Genomic DNA, 17,733 nt, shown 5'->3' on the forward strand with positions numbered 1-17,733 from the left:
ACCCCCCCGCCCTGGGCTCCTTCACTCCAGTACAAACAATTCCAGCCTATCCAATCTCCTTGTAACTAGAACCTTCCATTCCCGGCAACTTCCCAGTAAATCTCCTCTGTGTGTGTGTTTCCAGATTTTACTGTTTTACTTCAGATTTTCAACATCTTTCCAGCTTTTGGACTTTGTTCATAGAGTCATACAGCATGGGAACAGGGCCATCGGCCCAACTCCTCCACGCTGACTGTGTTGCCCAACGAGCTAGTCCCACCTGCCCGCGTTTGGCCCACAGCCCTCCAAACCTCTCCTATCTGTGTACTTATTTAGACAGCTTTTAAACATTGCTAATGTTCCTGCTTCAACCACTATTTCTGGCAGCTCGTTCCAAATACGCACCACCCTTTGCGTAAAGAAGCTGCCCCTGATGTACCTTTTTAAATCTCTCACCTCTGATCTTAAACCTATGCCCTCTTGTTTTTAGCACCCCACTCAGTTTTATTTTTGTAATCAGTGATTCTGTAGTAGAAAGAGAAAAATTGAGTGAGACCCGAAATTGTTTTACCTTGCAGGCGTCAGTCGGAACTGTTCAGCTTTGGATATCCGGCATCCTTGCTATCTTGCGGGTTCTTATTTCTCAGTCCACTGAGGATATTGTCCTGTCGCGGGTTCAAGAACTGTCCTTGTCTCCATATTTGATTTCCTGCCAGAATATAAGTGGGTTGAGGGACCCAGGGAATCAAACTGTACCAACAGAGGAGCAAGACGAAGAGATACAGAACAAACATCTGCCAGAAGAAACGTTTGCAAGGTATTTGTGCTGCATTTTTCTTTTTGAGAGGTATGGTAAGTAGACAAATAGTGTCAAATAACTTCTGTCGCACATTCAACACTTAAGTCTAGACTGATATTGTAATGTACTGTTGAAGGAGTGACTCATTATTTGAGATGATACTTATTTGGGGACACATTTACCTTTGTTTATTTAAAAAAAAAAGGATGTAATTGGTGTTAAACATCCAAGTTTAAGTTTGCTGATGACATGAAATTGAGTGGAAAAGCAAATTGTGCAGAGGAGGCGGAAAGCCTGCAGAGAGATATAGATAGGTTAAGTGAGTGGGCAAGGGTCTGGCAGATGGAGTACAATGTTGGTAAATGTGAGGTCATCCACTTTGGAAGGAAAAATAGAAGATCAGATTATTATTTAAATGGTGAAAGATTGCAGCATGTTGTTGTGCAGAGGGACTTGGGAGTGCTTGTGCATGAATCGCAAGAAGTTGGTTTGCAGGTGCAACGGGTTATCAAGAAGGCAAATGGAATGTTGGCCTTCATTGCTAGAGGGATTGAATTTAAGAGCAGGGAGGTTATGCTGCAACTGTACAGGGTACTGGTGAGGCCGCACCTGGAGTACTACGTGCAGTTCTGGTCTCTTTACTCGAGGAAAGATATACTGGCTTTGGAGGCAGTGCAGAGGAGGTTCACCAGGTTGATTCCGGAGATGAGGGGTTTACCCTATGAGGAGAGCTTGAGTTGTCTGGGACTATACTCGCTGGAATTCAGAAGAATGAGAGGGGATCTTATAGAAACATAAAATTATGAAATGGATAGATAAGATAGAGGCTGTTTCCACTGGTAGGTGAGACTAGAACTAGAGGACATAGCCTCAAGATTCAGGGGAATAGATTTAGGACGGAGATGAGGAGAAACTGCTTTTCTAGAGTAGTGAATCTGTGGAATTCTCTGCCCAGGGAAGCAGTGGAGGCTACCTCATTAAATATATTTAAGACAGATTTTTGCACAGTAGGAGAATTAAGGGTTATGGGGCAAAGGCAGGTAGGTCGATCTGAGTCCACGGCCAGATCAGCCATCATCTTATTGAATGGCAGAGCAGGCTCGATGGGCCAGGTGGCCTACTCCTGCTCCTATTTCTTATGTTATTATCTTTTTTTTAAATAAAGCACGGAGAGTCCCCTCGGTTTTTCAACTTCATTCTATGTTACGTTATTTAAAAAAATGAATCCATAAATTGGTGGTACCGGTGGGATCTTGTTTTGTGTAATGTGGTTGTCCCATTAGTGAATACATTTTCAGAGTATTGCATTGTGCATGAGGCCCTCAGCTGTGACAATCTCTGCAGTCAATGAACTTGCTGCATGCACCTTGTAAATTGACATTCAGAATGGCTACTACAGCCATGCAGTACCAAGTCAGTACCAGTGCACGCAGTTCCCAGGTTACAACAGGGTTCCATTCTTGAGAACCGCCTGTAACCTGAACTGTTCATAAGTCGGAAATGAACAAAAACAGTAATAGGGAGAGGACCACGGAAACAGCTGGCAACACTGACTCAATGAGGCAGTCCACTCAGCACTCCCAGCCGTGCTCCACTTGACCCAGCCGTGCTCCACTTGACCCAGCCGTGCTCCACTCAGCACTCCCAGCCGTGCTCCACTCAGCACTCCCAGCCGTGCTCCACTTGACCCAGCCGTGCTCCACTCAGCACTCCCAGCCGTGCTCCACTTGACCCAGCCCCCAACTGTGGCAGCTTGAAGAGGGAGGGATAGGGAGAGAAGTCGCGTGGAAATGCCCCATTCTCACCTGGCAGAAGATGCCAGCAGCTGCCTGTAAATCCATCTCTCTGATCTCCCAAATTCTCGTTTTTATGTACGGGGTATCCATAAGTTGGGTGTTCGTAACCCAGGGAGGACTTGTACAGGAAGTGGCTCCTTTGCCTTGTTTTGCTTCAACTGGTTCTCTGAAAAAGCTGTCTAGTTTAATCCTAGATTATTTGCAACACAGATCATATAATTTTAAAAAAAGTCCTCCCATTTATTCACTTGGTTGTTTGCCAATTATTTTCCATTTTTGACCTCTGATTACTGTCAATGGACCATTTTCGATCAAAGCACTTTAGTTTAAATTAAATCCACCCTTAATGTTCTCTGCTGTAAGAAAAACAATCCCAACTTTCAGTCCCTCGTCCCTGGTACCATTCCAATACATCTCTGGTAGGTTTTGATATTCTAAAGTGTGGTGCCTGGAATGGACAGAATTTGGATCTAGCTCAGGTTTAACTAGTGATTTATGAAGGTTTAGTACCCTTGCTTTGGTACTCCATTCCTCTACTTACAAAGTCCACAATCTCGTATGCTTTTTTGGATAGCCTAAATTTAATGTTAGTATATTTTCTTCTCCGGGCACATCTTACACCAGGAAACCAATTGTTGCGTCTTTTTGTTCAGGTTCCTGCTGCAGCTGGTGGGCATACTCCTCGAGGATATTGTGAACAAACAACTGAAGGTGGATATGAGTGAGCAGCAGCACTCCTTTTATTGTCAGCAGGTTGGCACTTTGCTGATGTGCCTAATACACATCTTCAAGTCAGGTAATACTCGAGCCAGTCCTTTCTGGACGAGTTCAAACGTTTGTGAAATTGTCAGCGTGCATTTGCAGTTTTAGTAACCACAAGTACTTAGCCTTGTGCTTATGCTTGGACCATCATCAGGAAGCATGCACCTCAAGAAAGCTATTTGGACTGTTTAAATTTTTACCAGCATTACTGCATTCCTCTTGGGTTTTAATGTCTCATTTGAAAGGTGCATTGCAGATGCTGCTGTAATCTGACTTCTGAATATTCAGGCCCTGCTTAAGAGACTCAAATGCATAAATGCAGGCTGCTATTCCAGTCCAATACTGTGGGAGTGCTTCATTGAATCATAAAATCGTACAGCACAGAAATAAGTTATCCAGCCCAACTCATCTGTACTGACCTGTGGGCTGCTTTCCACTATTAACCTCATTGCCCAGCACTTGGTCCATAGCCCTCTGTCCAAGCCATTCAAGTGATCATCAAGGCACTTAAATGACATCATGGGCAGTGCATTCCAGGTACTCGTCACTCTCTGCATAAAGAAGGCCCCCCTTGTATCCCCTCTGTATCTCTTCCCAATTATCCTAAAGCTATGTCCTCTAGTTTTATCTACCTTTTTCCTGCAGTCTACTCTATCCATGCACCTCATAATTTTACATTCCTCAGTCATGTCCCCTTTCAACCTCCACTCCACGGAGAACAGACTCAGCTACTCCAGTCTCTCCTCATAACTCGAGTGCTTCATCCCAAACGACATCCCGGCGAACCTCCTCTGCGCTATCGCATCCTTTGTATACCTTGGTGACTAGAACTGTTCGCAGTTCCCCAGTTGAGGTTTGACCAATGTTTTAAAAGTTGGAGCATAACCTCCCTACTTCTGTATTCAGTGCCCCGACTAATGAAGGCCAGTTTCCCGTACACCTTCCCAACCTCATTGCCTACCCATGTTGCCACCTTCAAGTATCTATGGACTCTTGAGATCCCTTGGGTTCTTCATTATTCCCTAAAACCCTAATATTCATGTTATGTCTTATCCTCTTAGTGCCCCGTAAGTGCATCATCTGTAGTACCAACATTCAGATGTATTATTACACTGTAGTCCTATTTTCCTTTGAGGATTTACAAGCTTCTGTGACACTATTTTGAAGAGAAGCAGGGGGATCTCTCTGGTGTCCTGACAAGTTATCTCTCAACACACTAAGAGCCTTATTAGCTGCTCGTGATCATGTTGCTGTTTGTGTGTGCAAACTGACTGTTGCATATCCAACGTTACCGCAGTGACTTCACTTCTTTAAGTACTTCATTTTAGCTGTAAAGTGTCTCCAGAGGTTGAAAGGTTTAGTATAAATTCAAGGTTTTTCTTTCTTTCAGGAATGTTTCGAAGAATCACCGCAGCTGCCACTAAGTTGATCATGGGGAATGGCTGTGATGGGAACTTCTACACACTGGAGACCTTGAACAACTTGGTTCAGACCATCATTCCCACTCATCCATCTCTAGTGCTTCTTTGGTGCCAGATTTTGCTGCTTGTTAACTACACAAATTACAGCTGGTGGTCAGAGGTGCATCAGACACCAAAGTAAGTAAAGAAGATTACAGGTTTCTTCTCCCTGATTCGTATTGTGAAGTACAAAAACTGTTTGCTGCACTTAATTCTGCTTGGACGTGAAAAATCTGAGTACTGTAGGAATAAAATGGGCGAATTATACAACAGAAGCTGCCTGCAGGTGTTGCAACGCCTGGATTTTCAGCTGCCTAGACTTTAAGCCTTGGAATTCCCTTCCTAAGTTTCTTCAGCTTTCTTTGTCTCCTTCTAAATGTTTCTTGAAAACTACCAAATGTGTGATTAGATAAGTTTATTGTTGTGTACACCAGATGCAATCAAATTCCTTGCTCACGTGAAGCTCGTAAAGTAAATAGCTTATGGGCCAAACACTGGCAGATGGGTGTCTTGGTCAGCATGGACCAGTTGGGCTGAAGGGCCTGTTTTCTGTGTTGTATGACTGAGTAGATATTGTAACAATAAATACACTGACAAGCTCAAAAACAGCAGAATGGTGTAAAGTATAGTTGTGCAAACAGGTAGTGCGAAAAGAAATGTAGTGACGGAAGAGGTAGAATTAAGGGTTGGAGAATTTAGCAGCACCAGTGGGAAGGAATGTGAAAAGAGGTGATTGGTTCAGAAGTCTGATAGCTGAGGGGAGAAGGTGTTCTTGAATCTGGTCATCGGGGCTTTCAAACTCCTGTATCTTCTAGGAGGCACAGTAGAGAAATTGCATGACCCAACATTTCCTGTGACTGGGCATGCCATTTTCAGTCCATAATTTGTGGTGTTTTGCGGTGTTGAAGGCATGATATAAATGCAAATTATCGTCGAGGGTTAGTGGGCTTTCAAGTTGGAGTGGGCAAGGCAGTGCTGTAGGAGTGGCATCACCTCCATTCAAGGTGGCATCTTCGGCTCATGTTGCCGTTTCTTCTTGTGTAGTTCTGCCCCAGGCATTCTTGAAAAATTGCAAATTCTTGTTTCCTTGCCATGTGATTTGTTATGTTTTTAAAAAAAAGTTTCTGATATTCACAGTCTGAACTTCTGCTTTGAGGAAAAATGACATTGTTGTCATCTTTTTCCCTCACACACAGGAGACACAGCTTGTCCAGCACTAAGCTGCTGAGTCCTCAGATATCTGAAAACGGAGATTCCAAATCAGTTTCCAAATTGGGCATGTGCAATAGGGAAATTGTTCGAAGAGGAGCTCTCATTCTTTTCTGTGATTATGTGGTAAGGTTATTTAAAATCTCTTGTGCAGCAATGAAATATTAACAAACATAGAGAACAAAAATGGCATTGCATTTGCAGTATTCAGATCACCTCTTTGTGTTCTCGTTCTAATAACATAAAACGTGGAACTCCAAAAGAGAAGAAAAGAATTTTAATCTAGTTTGCATAAAATCCAGCATTAGGTTTTTCTGTCGTCTTCTGTGTTTTGAGCCAGTAAACTATAAGAGAAGGAATAAGCTATTGGCCTTTAATTGAATTACTCTATCGTTTCATAGCCTTTCATGTCAATTTTACGCGACCATTGGATGTGCTAGACTTGCTCTGCCAGTTTTTGGGGATATAAATCTCCCATTTTTACAATTCTCTGGTCACCTTCTACATCCTGTGGCTAGTTTAAATGTGGATAGTTTGATGCCTTGTATATTTTGCACCATTTTATTAAGTTGTGATTTCTCTCTTATAATCCTTGTTCCTTAGCCTTTCTCTGTAACCATTATCATAGAACCATAGAACAGTACAGGGCCTTCGGCCCACCATATTGTGCCAACCTTCAAACCACTCCTAAGACTATCTAACCCCTTCCTCCCACATATCCCTCTATCTTAAATTCCTCCATATGCTTATCCAACAATCTCTTGAACTTGACCAATGTATCAGCCTCCACCACCACCCCAGGCAGCGCATTCCATGCACCAACCACTCTCTAGGTGAAAAACCTCCCTCTGACATCTCCCTTGAACTCCACCTCCCCCCCCCCCCCCCCCCCCCCCCCCCCATTACCTTAAAGCCATGCCTTCTTGTATTGAGCATTGGTGCCCTGGGAAAGAAGGTGCTGGCTGTCCACTCTATCTATTCCTCTTAATATTTTGTATACCTCTATCATGTCTCCCCTCATCCTCCTCTTCAATGAGTAAAGCCCCAGCTCCTTTAGTCTCTCCTCATAATCCATACTCTCTAATCCAGGCAGCATCCTGGTAAATCTCCTCTGCACCCTTTCCAATGCCTCCACATCCTTCCTATAATGAGGCGGACAATTAGTAGGAACAGGAGTGGAATCCAGTCGTTTTGAGTCAATTACATCCTGATGAATATATTGATGTGGTTCAAGTCATTTGGGGAAAAATTACGAAAATTAATATGAGCCAAAGAAGAGAAACAAAGGACTGCAGATGCTGAAAATGAAAAACACGAGGATGCTGGAGGAACTCAGCAGGCCGGGCAGCATCAGTGGAGAAAAGCAGGCGGTCAACGTTTCAGGTCAGGACCCTTCTTCCGGACTGAAGATAGGAAAAGGGGAAGCCCAATATATAGTAGAGAAAAGCAGAGCAGTGATACCATCACCACTTTGTGCCCACCCCACCTCCCCTCTTTTGTCCACCTATCACTGCTCTGCTTTTCCCTCAGATATTGGGCTTCCCCTTTTCCTATCTTCAGTCCTGAAGAAGGGTCCTGACCTGAAATGTTGACCACCTGCTTTTCTCCACGGATGCTGCCCGGCCTGCTGAGTTCCTCCAGCATCATTGTGTTTAGTATGAGCCAAAGATTGGACTAACTTATGGTAAATTATTAAACTGTAAAGACGCTGATTTCTGCCTTCTGTTGTCACAGTGTCAAAATCTTCATGATTCGGAGCATTTGACCTGGCTGATCGTCAATCACGTTCAAGATCTCATCAACCTTTCTCATGAACCTCCGGTACAAGACTTCATCAGTGCTATTCATCGCAATTCTGCTGCCAGTGGGCTTTTCATTCAAGCTATCCAGTCTCGGTGTGACAATCTTGCGACAGTAAGTAGGATCTTCCATCCAATGACCCTGCTGTTAGCTCAATCACTCAACCATTCCTTTTGGGGAACTGTTCCGACTAAGGAAGAACTGATTTAGATTCTCAGTTTGTCATGGGCTAGTTGAACTTGATTCACTTTGGGTTTGCAGCACTATGATGGACTTAAAACACAGAGTCATACAGCACAGAAACGGGCTCTTCAGCCAGCCAAGTCCACGCCAGCTGTTGTCTCCACCATTTCTACACTAATCCCACTTTTATTCACCCCATTGGCAATTACTCCCCTCCGATTCTATCGCTCGCCTGCACACTTGTGGAAATTTACACTCAGTAAATAACTCTCCAACCTGCACGTCTCTGGGATGTGGGAGGAAACCGGAGCACATGGAGGAAACCTGTGCAGTCACAGGGAGAACCTGCAAACTCCTCACAGCACCGGAGGTCAAGACTGAACCTGGATTGCTGGAGGTAATACAGTTCTACTAGCTGTTCCACTATGTCATCCCAGATTGGAGGAGAGAGACCATAAGCAACAAATACTTTCGTACATCACCTTTTACACCTTCGGGATGTCCCAAACCACTTTATAACTAATGGAAGTACTTGCATAGTCACTGGTCTGATGTAGAAGAATATAAGGATGTGCTGTACTTCAGCTGATGCTAATAACCAACAAGGGAGGTACTTGCCACATCAACAGCCTTGGCTATGAGTGTTGTGATTAATCCTTGGATTGATGCTGTGGAAAACTTGAGCAAAATACTGGAAATGCTGGAAATCTGAAATAAAACAAATGTTCAGCAGGTCAGGCAGCATTGGTGGGGAGAGATACTGACAGTGAGAGTGAGCTTGCCCTCTACATTATTCCTGCAGCACTAAAGTTGCGTGACCCCATGGGTCGAAGTGGGAGCCTGCTGCTGTCAAAGATCAGGTTGAACTGCTTTTGAATGTCACATGATTACATATTCTTAAAAAAAATCTGTTCTAAAGGATTAAAATCTAAAATGTTATTTTAAAAAAAAATGAATTTAACTAAAATGTTTAATACATTAAGTTAATAACTTAAAGCATTCAGTGAAGTAAAAGTAATCCCCCTTAACTTTTCAATAGAGGTCAGTGTCCCCATTTAAATGAATGGGGCAGCTCTATACATGGCAGTCTTGCCCGCATTAGGACCTTCTTTCTCTCTCTCTCTCTCTCTATTCCAGCCAACCATGTTAAAGAAGACACTGCAGTGCTTGGAGGGAATCCATCTCAGCCAGTCAGGAGCAGTCTTGATGCTGTACATTGACAAGCTCATCAGTACTCCTTTCCGAGTGCTGGCACGGATGGTGGACACACTGGCCTGCCGGCGAGTTGAGATGCTTTTGGCTGAAAGTTTGCAGGTAAAAAAAAAAATTTCATCTGAATTGTGATTCATACATTTAGTCCTGAACTTTCAACCAACGTAGTTGTGTAATTTCTAGATGCTTTCCACTGATTAACTCCTACGTATTGTAAACAGAAGTTCTCCTTAGCTCTTCTGGCACTCATAGTTTAATCCGGGCAAGCGTGAGGTATTGCACTTTGGGAGATCAAATGTAAAGGGAAAGTACACGGGTAATGACAGGACTGTAACAACATTCATGTACAGACAGATCTTGGGGTCCTTGTCCATAGCTCCCTGAAAGTGGCCACACAAGTCGATAGCGCGGTAAAGGAGGTGTACGGCATGCTTGCCTTTATTAGTCGAGGCATTGAGCTCAAGAGTCAGCAAGTTATATTGCAGCTTTGTAAAACTCCGGTTAGGCTGCATCTGGAGTATTGCGTTCAATTCTGGTTGCCCCATTACAGGAAGGCTTTGGAGAGGGTGCAGAAGAGGCTCAGTAGGATGCTGCCTGGATTACAGGGCATGTTCTATGAGGAGAGGTTGGACACTTGGGTTGCTTTCTCTGAAGTGTCAGAGGTTGAGGGGGTGACCTGAGAAGTTCATCGAATTATGAGAGGCATAGAGTAGACAGCGAGTATTTTTTCCCCAGGGTTGAAATATCTAATACTAGAGGGCATGCTTTTAAGGTGGGGGAGTTGTGCTGGGCAGGTTTTTTTTTACACAGTGGCGGATGCATAGCATACCCTGCTAGCTTTGGTGCTGGAGGAAGATATGATAGGGTCGTTTAAGAGGTTCTTAGGCACATGCATATGCAGGGTATGCACCGTATGCAGGCAGAAAGGATTAGGTGTCATTAGCTTAATTAGTTCAGCACATCATGGGCCGAAGGGTGTTCCTGTGCTGTACTGTTTTATGTTCTGTAGCTTTGCCTGACTCTCCATCTTGTGTGGTTGATGACAAAGCTGAATTTCTTTTGAGGGCGTTTCATAGGAGACGTTAAGACAGGTGATACAGATTCTTATCAGTATGTGTATCTGAGCTGTTGCAGGACTGGGCACCAATCAGGTCAATGAACTTGTGGCTGAATCAAAAATAAATGGCAGATGCTGGAGATCTGAAATAAGAACAGAAAATGCTGGAAAGACTCAGCTGGTCAGGGAGCGCTTGTGGAAATGAACTTGTGGCTAATGGGAGTTGGAAAGGGTAGCAGCTTTGGAAGAGGTAAACTTTACAGAGAGCAGATGACAGGAGGCTGTTCAGAGCTTCAGAACAGAGGCTCGGGTACTCAGCACATGCGAGAGTTTTTGATGGAGCCAGGCTGGACTGAAGTTCAGTGGTCTTGAGTGGATGAAGGAAACACTAACGATGCCTATTTCTCATTATTCAGTAAGAATGGTTGACCTTAAATTTATCGCTAACAGCAGTGTGAGATGGGGGGAGTCCCTGAATATTCACTCCTATTCCCAGCTTGCATTGTTTTTCATCATTTAAAGGATGGAAAATTAAGAGCTGACCCCTGTGACTAAACTAGCCTGCAAAGTTCTGTTGTGGGAAGGTTAAATGGTAAAATTTACCAAATACATAGTCACAGGATTTCTGAATCTTTTACTGAGTTTTCTAGACTTATATTTATCCCCCATTTACGAAAAATGCTGAAGTGAGAAAAATTAAAGTATTAAAACTATCAAAACCCTCTTAATTCCACAGCAGTTCTTGGTGTGCTGTTGAAAGGTCTGTCGATACATTAGTTAGGCTTGGTCATGAATTAATGAGGTCAGTTTGGATGAAGGTGGATCTTTTAACCTTTTGATATCGCTCCTCCAAGGTATCAGTGCAGGCCACCCCTGGGTTAAGAACACCTGAGTTATGGACACCTGCACATACAGATGATATTATTAAATTCAAAAGTCCAACATATTTCCATGCCTTAATTCCTGTGAACAGCAGAACTAGTTTCCTCCCTCTCTTCACTTTCAGTAATTGTTCCTTCTTATCAGCCTTGTGTTTCTGATGCCATTCATTACAGTACTGTAGAGCTATGGTTACCATATCGAGTGATTTTTGTGTATTTTCTGAATTACGAACAAAATTGACTTATGGGCATCTGTGAAAACAGAACCTCTTCATTGCTTGGGGATGGTCTGTATTACCTTTCATTTTAAAGCCAGCCATAGTGACAGGATCTCAGATTAGCATCAGGATTTGGAGGCACAATGAGAAGAATCTCAAATTAATTTACAAGATGCACCTAATGTGACTCTTAAAAGCGGAAGCACAAAATTAGCCAAAGTTAATTAGGTTGCAGCGGTCTTGGATCTTGGGGAAGTGGGGGAGAAAAGGAAGGGTGCAGACCGTTCCACCAGTACAGTGTCAGGTCAAATACCACCTCCATCCCCATGGACAACAATTCATTCATCCCACATGGAGGTTAACGATACAGTTTGGCTCGTAAAAGCAGCTCAAACATTTCCTGTTTCTGTATCGGTTTTCTTATGAATGCTTTTTGTCTCTTTCCAGAATAGTGTGGCCCAAGTACCACGTGAAGAGTTGGAAAGGATTCAGCGGTATCTGCAGACCACTTGCCTTGCGCAAAGGTAGCGCATCTGTTTAACCAATTTATGTTGGGGCAGTGATGGGAAGAAAGGGTGGAAATGCATTAAACCTTCATGATTAGGTTACTGTAGTGCCTGGACTCTGGAGTGTTCACTGTGTGGCAGGTCTGTCTTAGGACTGTTCTGTCTGGGCTGGCCACTGTTGGTGCTCTGCCGCGTTCTTGCTGGGCGGTATCAGTGCTGTGCTTGGGCGGGGCGGTGTTAGTGCTTGATTCGATTTGACCTGATGCCTGGCCTTAGCCTGGATCTTGATAGTAAAGCCTTATTTCAGCTTGATTGATAATTTGTTTCCCTGCTCTTTCAGACACCAAAGATTGTATTCGCTGCTGGACAGGTTCCGGGCGACTGTTGCAGCAGACACAGTGAGTCCGTCTCCAAATGTGACCTCTCACCCGCTGGACGGGGAGAAGCTGTCTGCCATGGAATCCATCACTGTGGACAAAGTGAGATATCTTGGGCAAAGTGACTGCCTCTTCCCTTGGGTTGCTTGAAGTCTTGTACCATGTTGGGCAGGAATAGCTGAGGTGGTTTCTGTTATAGACTGGCTTCCAATTTAAGATTGAGAGAGTTTCAAGAACTCAAAGGAGACTGCAACTCTTCAATATATTAACTTCCAAAAAGTCAAATTGATAGAGCCAGTTTTGATAGTTAAGGGTGAAGAAATATAATGAAGGGTTTCATGAGGTTAGTAGTGTTAGACTTTGATCCAATGTTGAAAGGTCAGAGATAGGGGGATTATTAATTTAAGATCCTCACAGGAAAAAATAAGTTAGGAGAAATATCTTCAACACACAAGATGCTGGAGGAACTCAGCGGGTCAGGCAGCATCTGTGGAGGGAAATGGACAGTTGACGCTTCAGGTCGAGACCCTTCATCTGAACCAGACCCAAAGCGTCTACTGTCCATTCCCCTCCACAGATGCTGCCTGACCAGCTGAGTTCCTCCAGCATCTTGTTTGCTGCTCCAGATTCCAGCATCAGCAGACTCCTGTGTCTCCATTTCAAAGACTTCATGAAGAGTTTTGTTCTATGGAAAACTTGAGGGAAAAATACATCTTTGAAGGACAAAATGGGTAAATATTTGAAGCAGAGGTATATGAAAGCTTAAAGCTGGAGAGAATTTTGCAGGAATGAAGTTTGGATTCCTCTGTCCAAGTAAGTTATTGGCTGAATGATTTCTTTCTCTATAAACAGCTGGTTCCAATTGCCTTTGGGCAAGAATTTCATTCAGGCACCTAAAAATATTGTTGTTTCTCTACTAAGATGTCCCATTAAATACCTGAAAATATTGTTGTTCTCCTGTTTAAGCCTTTTCCTGAAAATCCTTTAGAATTTATTTGCTAATATTTCTAATGTCCAGTTTAAAGGATTTGTGCTGCATTTAAGATTCCTACACTGACTAAAAGAAGAACTGATACACACAGTATTCTGAGAAGTTTCCTGTGTCATCAATAAGCCTTTTGCTCTCATGAAGTACAATGTGGGTAATAACTAGCATCCATTTCAACTTGACCACAGATCTGTTTACAACTGCAAATCACTGATTGTATCAGAGTAGCAAGCTTTACAAAACCTGTATTATGATTTAAAATTGCCTTGAGTACTGCCCCATGATAGAGGTATATAGATCATGAGGGGCATAGAAAAGGTGAAAGCACCTAGTCTCTTTTTTTCCCCAGAGAGATGGTGCTAAAAGCAAGAGGCCATAGGTTTAAGATCAGAGGCGAGAGATTTAAAAGGGATGTCAGGGGCGGCAGCTTCACACAAAGGGTGGTGCGTATTTGGAATGAGCTGCCAGAAATAGTGGTTGAGGTGGGCACATCAGCAACGTTTAAAAGCCACCGAGATAAGTACATGGATATAGTACGTTAGAGGGCTATGGGCCAAACATGGGCAAATGGGACTAGCTCACTGGGCAACACAGTCAGCATGGATGAGTTGGGCCGAAGGGCCTGTTTCTATGCTGTGTGACTCTGTTGTGAACAGAGATTAGGTTTTCTTCACAGTGTAGTGAATGGGGGGGGCACATCAGTCTTGTGTCCTTTGTGGGAGAGGGAAAGAAATGGAGGATAAGTAATCTCAAGGAGCAATTATCAGCCTTAGAGTCCCTCATTCACAGAAACGGGCCCTTCAGCCCACCACATCGTGCCAACTATCAAATACCCATTTGTACTAATCTTGCCTTTGGTCCATACCTTTCTGTACCCTGACGATACTATTTAAATGTTGTGAGAGGACTCGTCTCCATCAGTCCATCTGCTGGTGTGTTCCAGACTGCAGCCACTCTCCGGTGTAAAAATTTCTTCTTGGAACTCCTCTAAACCTCTTGCTCATTTATCCTGAATCTTGGCCCTCGAGCTTCCAACCATCTACTCCGTCTGTGCACTTCAGAATTTTATATGCTTCCATCAAGTCCCTTTTGAGCCTCTTTTGTACGGTGTTGTTGGCTTAAACTTTCCAGTATTACAGTTAACTCTCAGTTAATGATCAAGGATGATAAACTGGGAGAAATGGAATAGTTGGAACGGTCTCTGAAGTGGTGTTGTATTAAATACGCTCTATGCTGTCTTGTGTTATAGGACTGGTACGTATCACTTATCAAATTCCAATGCTGCAACCACTCAAATGCAGCTCTGATGGAGTGTACCGAATTACTTGATAAACTTCCTGAAGATGACCTCCACTCTGTCATGACAACTAAGGTAATGGTCATTTGAGGCTGCATACAAATAGTATCCCTTGTTCATTCCTCTACACCCATTCACCATGGAAATTATATCCTGGTTGAATGCAGCTGATAATTTAGATGGTGCCACTAATTGTAGCAAATAAAATGCAGAGATACCTGTCAAGAGGGAGAGAAGAATTGGACCATGAGCCAAAGGATGGTGATCTGGGAGGAGTCCCCAAAAGCTTTCATGAGTGCCTTGTCGTAGGAGACTGGCAGCGTCTGTAAATGGCCCCTCATTTATTGCAGTCACTCTCAGGAATTATCGGCCAGGTTTTCTGGCCAAATGTATTTAATGGTTATTAATGTGTAAAACATCCAGCAACTTGTGGCAAGGAAGAGGTGCTCTGTGCATTGCAATTTTCCATAGGTTATTGGACACTCGGGGCTGCTGTACTTCAGCCTCAGTTTCCATCTGTAGAAGCATACTGCATATTTTGTTTGCAGACAAATGGGTATAAATATTCTTTCTACAGTTATCAAATATAATTAATGCTTCATGCCATTTCTATAAGCGCTAGCTTAAAATAAATAAATGGCAGCAGTGGATAACTACTGTTGTCTCTGTGATACTATGGTTAAACATTATGCTGTTACCCGTACTCTTCCAGGATTTCAACTTGAACCTTCTGACACCTTGTTTGGCATTGGGCTTGCAAGGAATCTGTGCAGACCAGGCAAGTGTGCTGTTCGAAACTGCTCGGAAAGTTACCTTGGATCGTGTGGCATTCCACGTCCAGCATCTTCCCAGCAACCATCAAGTGTTCCAAAGCCAGTGTCCTTTGCCCAGTTCCTCCTATTGGAATAAGATTGGTGAGCTTTATGGTAAGAGCCCTGCCTGAACAAGCATCAGCAATAAAGGAGCTATGCAGAGAACAGAGTAAAGGCATTAAAAGAAATTATGAATTTTTATCCTTGACCATGGGATGTTCCAAAACACTTTATTGTCTTTTTGAAGTGTAGTCACAGTTGTGAGATGGCAAGACAGATTTCTAGCCACCAGAATTCTAGTGAAGAAGGGATTGCCTTGCGAGCAAAAGTTGGGTCTGTGTTCTCTGCGGTTCAGCAGAATGAGATGTGCCCAGTTAAAATTTCTGTAATTCATGAGGGCGAAGGATGACAGCATAGATGTGAAGATCTTTCCTGTCGTTGAAGTTGTCTTGAACCCATGATCATAGCCTTCAGATGAGGGGCTGGCTGACCAAGATGAGGAGGAATTTCTTGAGGGTTGTAAATCTTTGGAATTCTGTACCCAAGGGATGTGGCTGCAGAGTCTTTAAGTATATTCAAGGCTTAGAGGGTAATGGGTGTAGGGTGGGAATTGTAAATAAGCAGTGAGAGCATCACATAATAAATTATAGACTGGGAGATGAGAGGGAAATGAGTAGAGTGACACAATGTTCTGTTTGTTCTTTGGTCCGACTATCATTATGGAAGATCATTTACTGCAGATGGACCATTAATTGTTTTGTTGGAATGGCTAAGTTCCAGCCTTGTACATTTATTAAATATGCTTTGTTTTGCAGGCGATGTGCTGTTCTATCATTCTGTCATTAGCCTGTGTAATGCATTAGCCCAGTATCTTCTGTCCCTTCCCAAGCTACCACCATCTCTGCAGATTCCTGCTGACAAGGAGGCTGACATTGCCAGTTTCATGGTCTTGTCTTTAGAGGTATGACTTCGTAAAGTGGCAGCCAAAAGACTTGTTGGTTCAATCCAAAATGGAGTTCATTGCTCTTCTATGTAAAATTAAACCTTTGCTTTTTTTTCAGTATGAGTGTTACACATCTGCAATTTAAAAAAAATTGCGAGCCATATGCCCCCTCATTCTCCTGTATCAAGACAAATGTCTTTGTGACCTTGACTTATCAAGTCGATTGCAAAATCTTGAACTGACAAAACGCAAATGTACATTTAAGTTTCCTTTCCTCATTTTTGTTTTATTTTAGGTCTACAGGGGGTCTCCAATATTTCTGGGCCCTCTGTTGTTAGGACTCTGTTGGAGAGAAAATAAAGCAGCATCAGGAGAGAGAAAAGGCAGGTCATCCCAATGTCTTCAGATTCGGTCTGATCTCCTGCATAGTCCCAAAGTCACAAGCAAGGGTTGCTTTGAGAGTTAGATGGCAGGAGGCTTGGTGTGGAGCTTAAAAGGATGTGATGGCATTGTATCATTGCACAGCACAGAAACAGGCCCTTCAGCCCACCACGTGCATGTCGATCTTGCCCATTTGCCTGGACTCGACCCATATCTTTCTATGCCTCCACAGATGCTGCCTGACCCCCTGAGTTCCCCCAGCAGCTCGCTTTTTTTTGCTCCTTTTATGCCTTGCTGATTTGTGCCTGTCTAATAAACGTGGTGCTGGTGTCTGACTCCGACACCACCTCTGGCAGCAAGTTCCAGATATCAACCATTGTGTTTATATATTTAAAAAAAACTACCCCTTCAAATCCCCTTTAAAACTCCTTTCTCTCTTAAACCTACGCCCTCTTGGTTTTGATACTCGTACCATGGGGGAGAAAAGATTTTGACTGTCTACTCTATCTATGCCTCTTTTATAATGTTACACATCTCTATCAGATCACCCCCTAAGGCTCCTTTGCTCCAGAGAAAACTAGCCCAGCCTATCCAACCTTTCCCCATAACTAAAGTCCTCTAATCCAGGCAATGTCCCGGTGAATCTCCTCTGCACTGTCTCCATTGCAACCACATCATTCTGATAGTGTGGTGACCAGAACTGCACACAGTGCTCCAGGTGTGGTCTAAAAAAAAGTGTTCTGTAAATTTGAGGCATAACATCCCAATTTTTATATTCTTTACCTGACCTAAGAAGGCAAGAGTACCACATGCTGCCTTCACTGCCCTATCTACTTGTGTTGTCACTTTAAGGGAACTGTGGACTTAAACCCCAAGGTCCCTCTGTTCATCAACATTCTTAGTGCCCTACCTTTAACTGTGTATGTGTACCCTTATTTGACTTCCCAAAATCATCACCTCAAGATTAAATTTCATCTGCCAACACTACCATCTGATTGAAATCCTGCTGCAGCCTTGGGCAACTTTTTTCGCTATCTACAACACTACCAATTTTCCTATCATCTACAGACTTC

General features: G+C 43.3%; 1 protein-coding gene across 7 annotated transcripts in view; it reads left to right on the forward strand.

Moving 5' to 3' along the window:
- Positions 1-17,733, forward strand: part of htt (huntingtin) — a 184,871-nt gene that overhangs the window by 121,572 nt on the left and 45,566 nt on the right. For all 7 annotated transcript variants that reach the window (XM_052019338.1, XM_052019340.1, XM_052019339.1 and 4 more), the window contains 11 exons: positions 558-796; positions 3,228-3,370; positions 4,727-4,934; positions 5,993-6,131; positions 7,740-7,919; positions 9,126-9,302; positions 11,804-11,880; positions 12,203-12,341; positions 14,477-14,599; positions 15,237-15,450; positions 16,152-16,297. In XM_052019338.1, coding sequence (XP_051875298.1) covers positions 558-796; positions 3,228-3,370; positions 4,727-4,934; positions 5,993-6,131; positions 7,740-7,919; positions 9,126-9,302; positions 11,804-11,880; positions 12,203-12,341; positions 14,477-14,599; positions 15,237-15,450; positions 16,152-16,297 — 1,785 coding nt within the window. The remainder of the gene's footprint in view (positions 1-557; positions 797-3,227; positions 3,371-4,726; positions 4,935-5,992; positions 6,132-7,739; positions 7,920-9,125; positions 9,303-11,803; positions 11,881-12,202; positions 12,342-14,476; positions 14,600-15,236; positions 15,451-16,151; positions 16,298-17,733) is intronic.

The sequence above is a fragment of the Pristis pectinata genome, chromosome 7 (assembly GCF_009764475.1).
Source record: "Pristis pectinata isolate sPriPec2 chromosome 7, sPriPec2.1.pri, whole genome shotgun sequence".
Classification (NCBI taxonomy): domain Eukaryota; kingdom Metazoa; phylum Chordata; class Chondrichthyes; order Rhinopristiformes; family Pristidae; genus Pristis; species Pristis pectinata.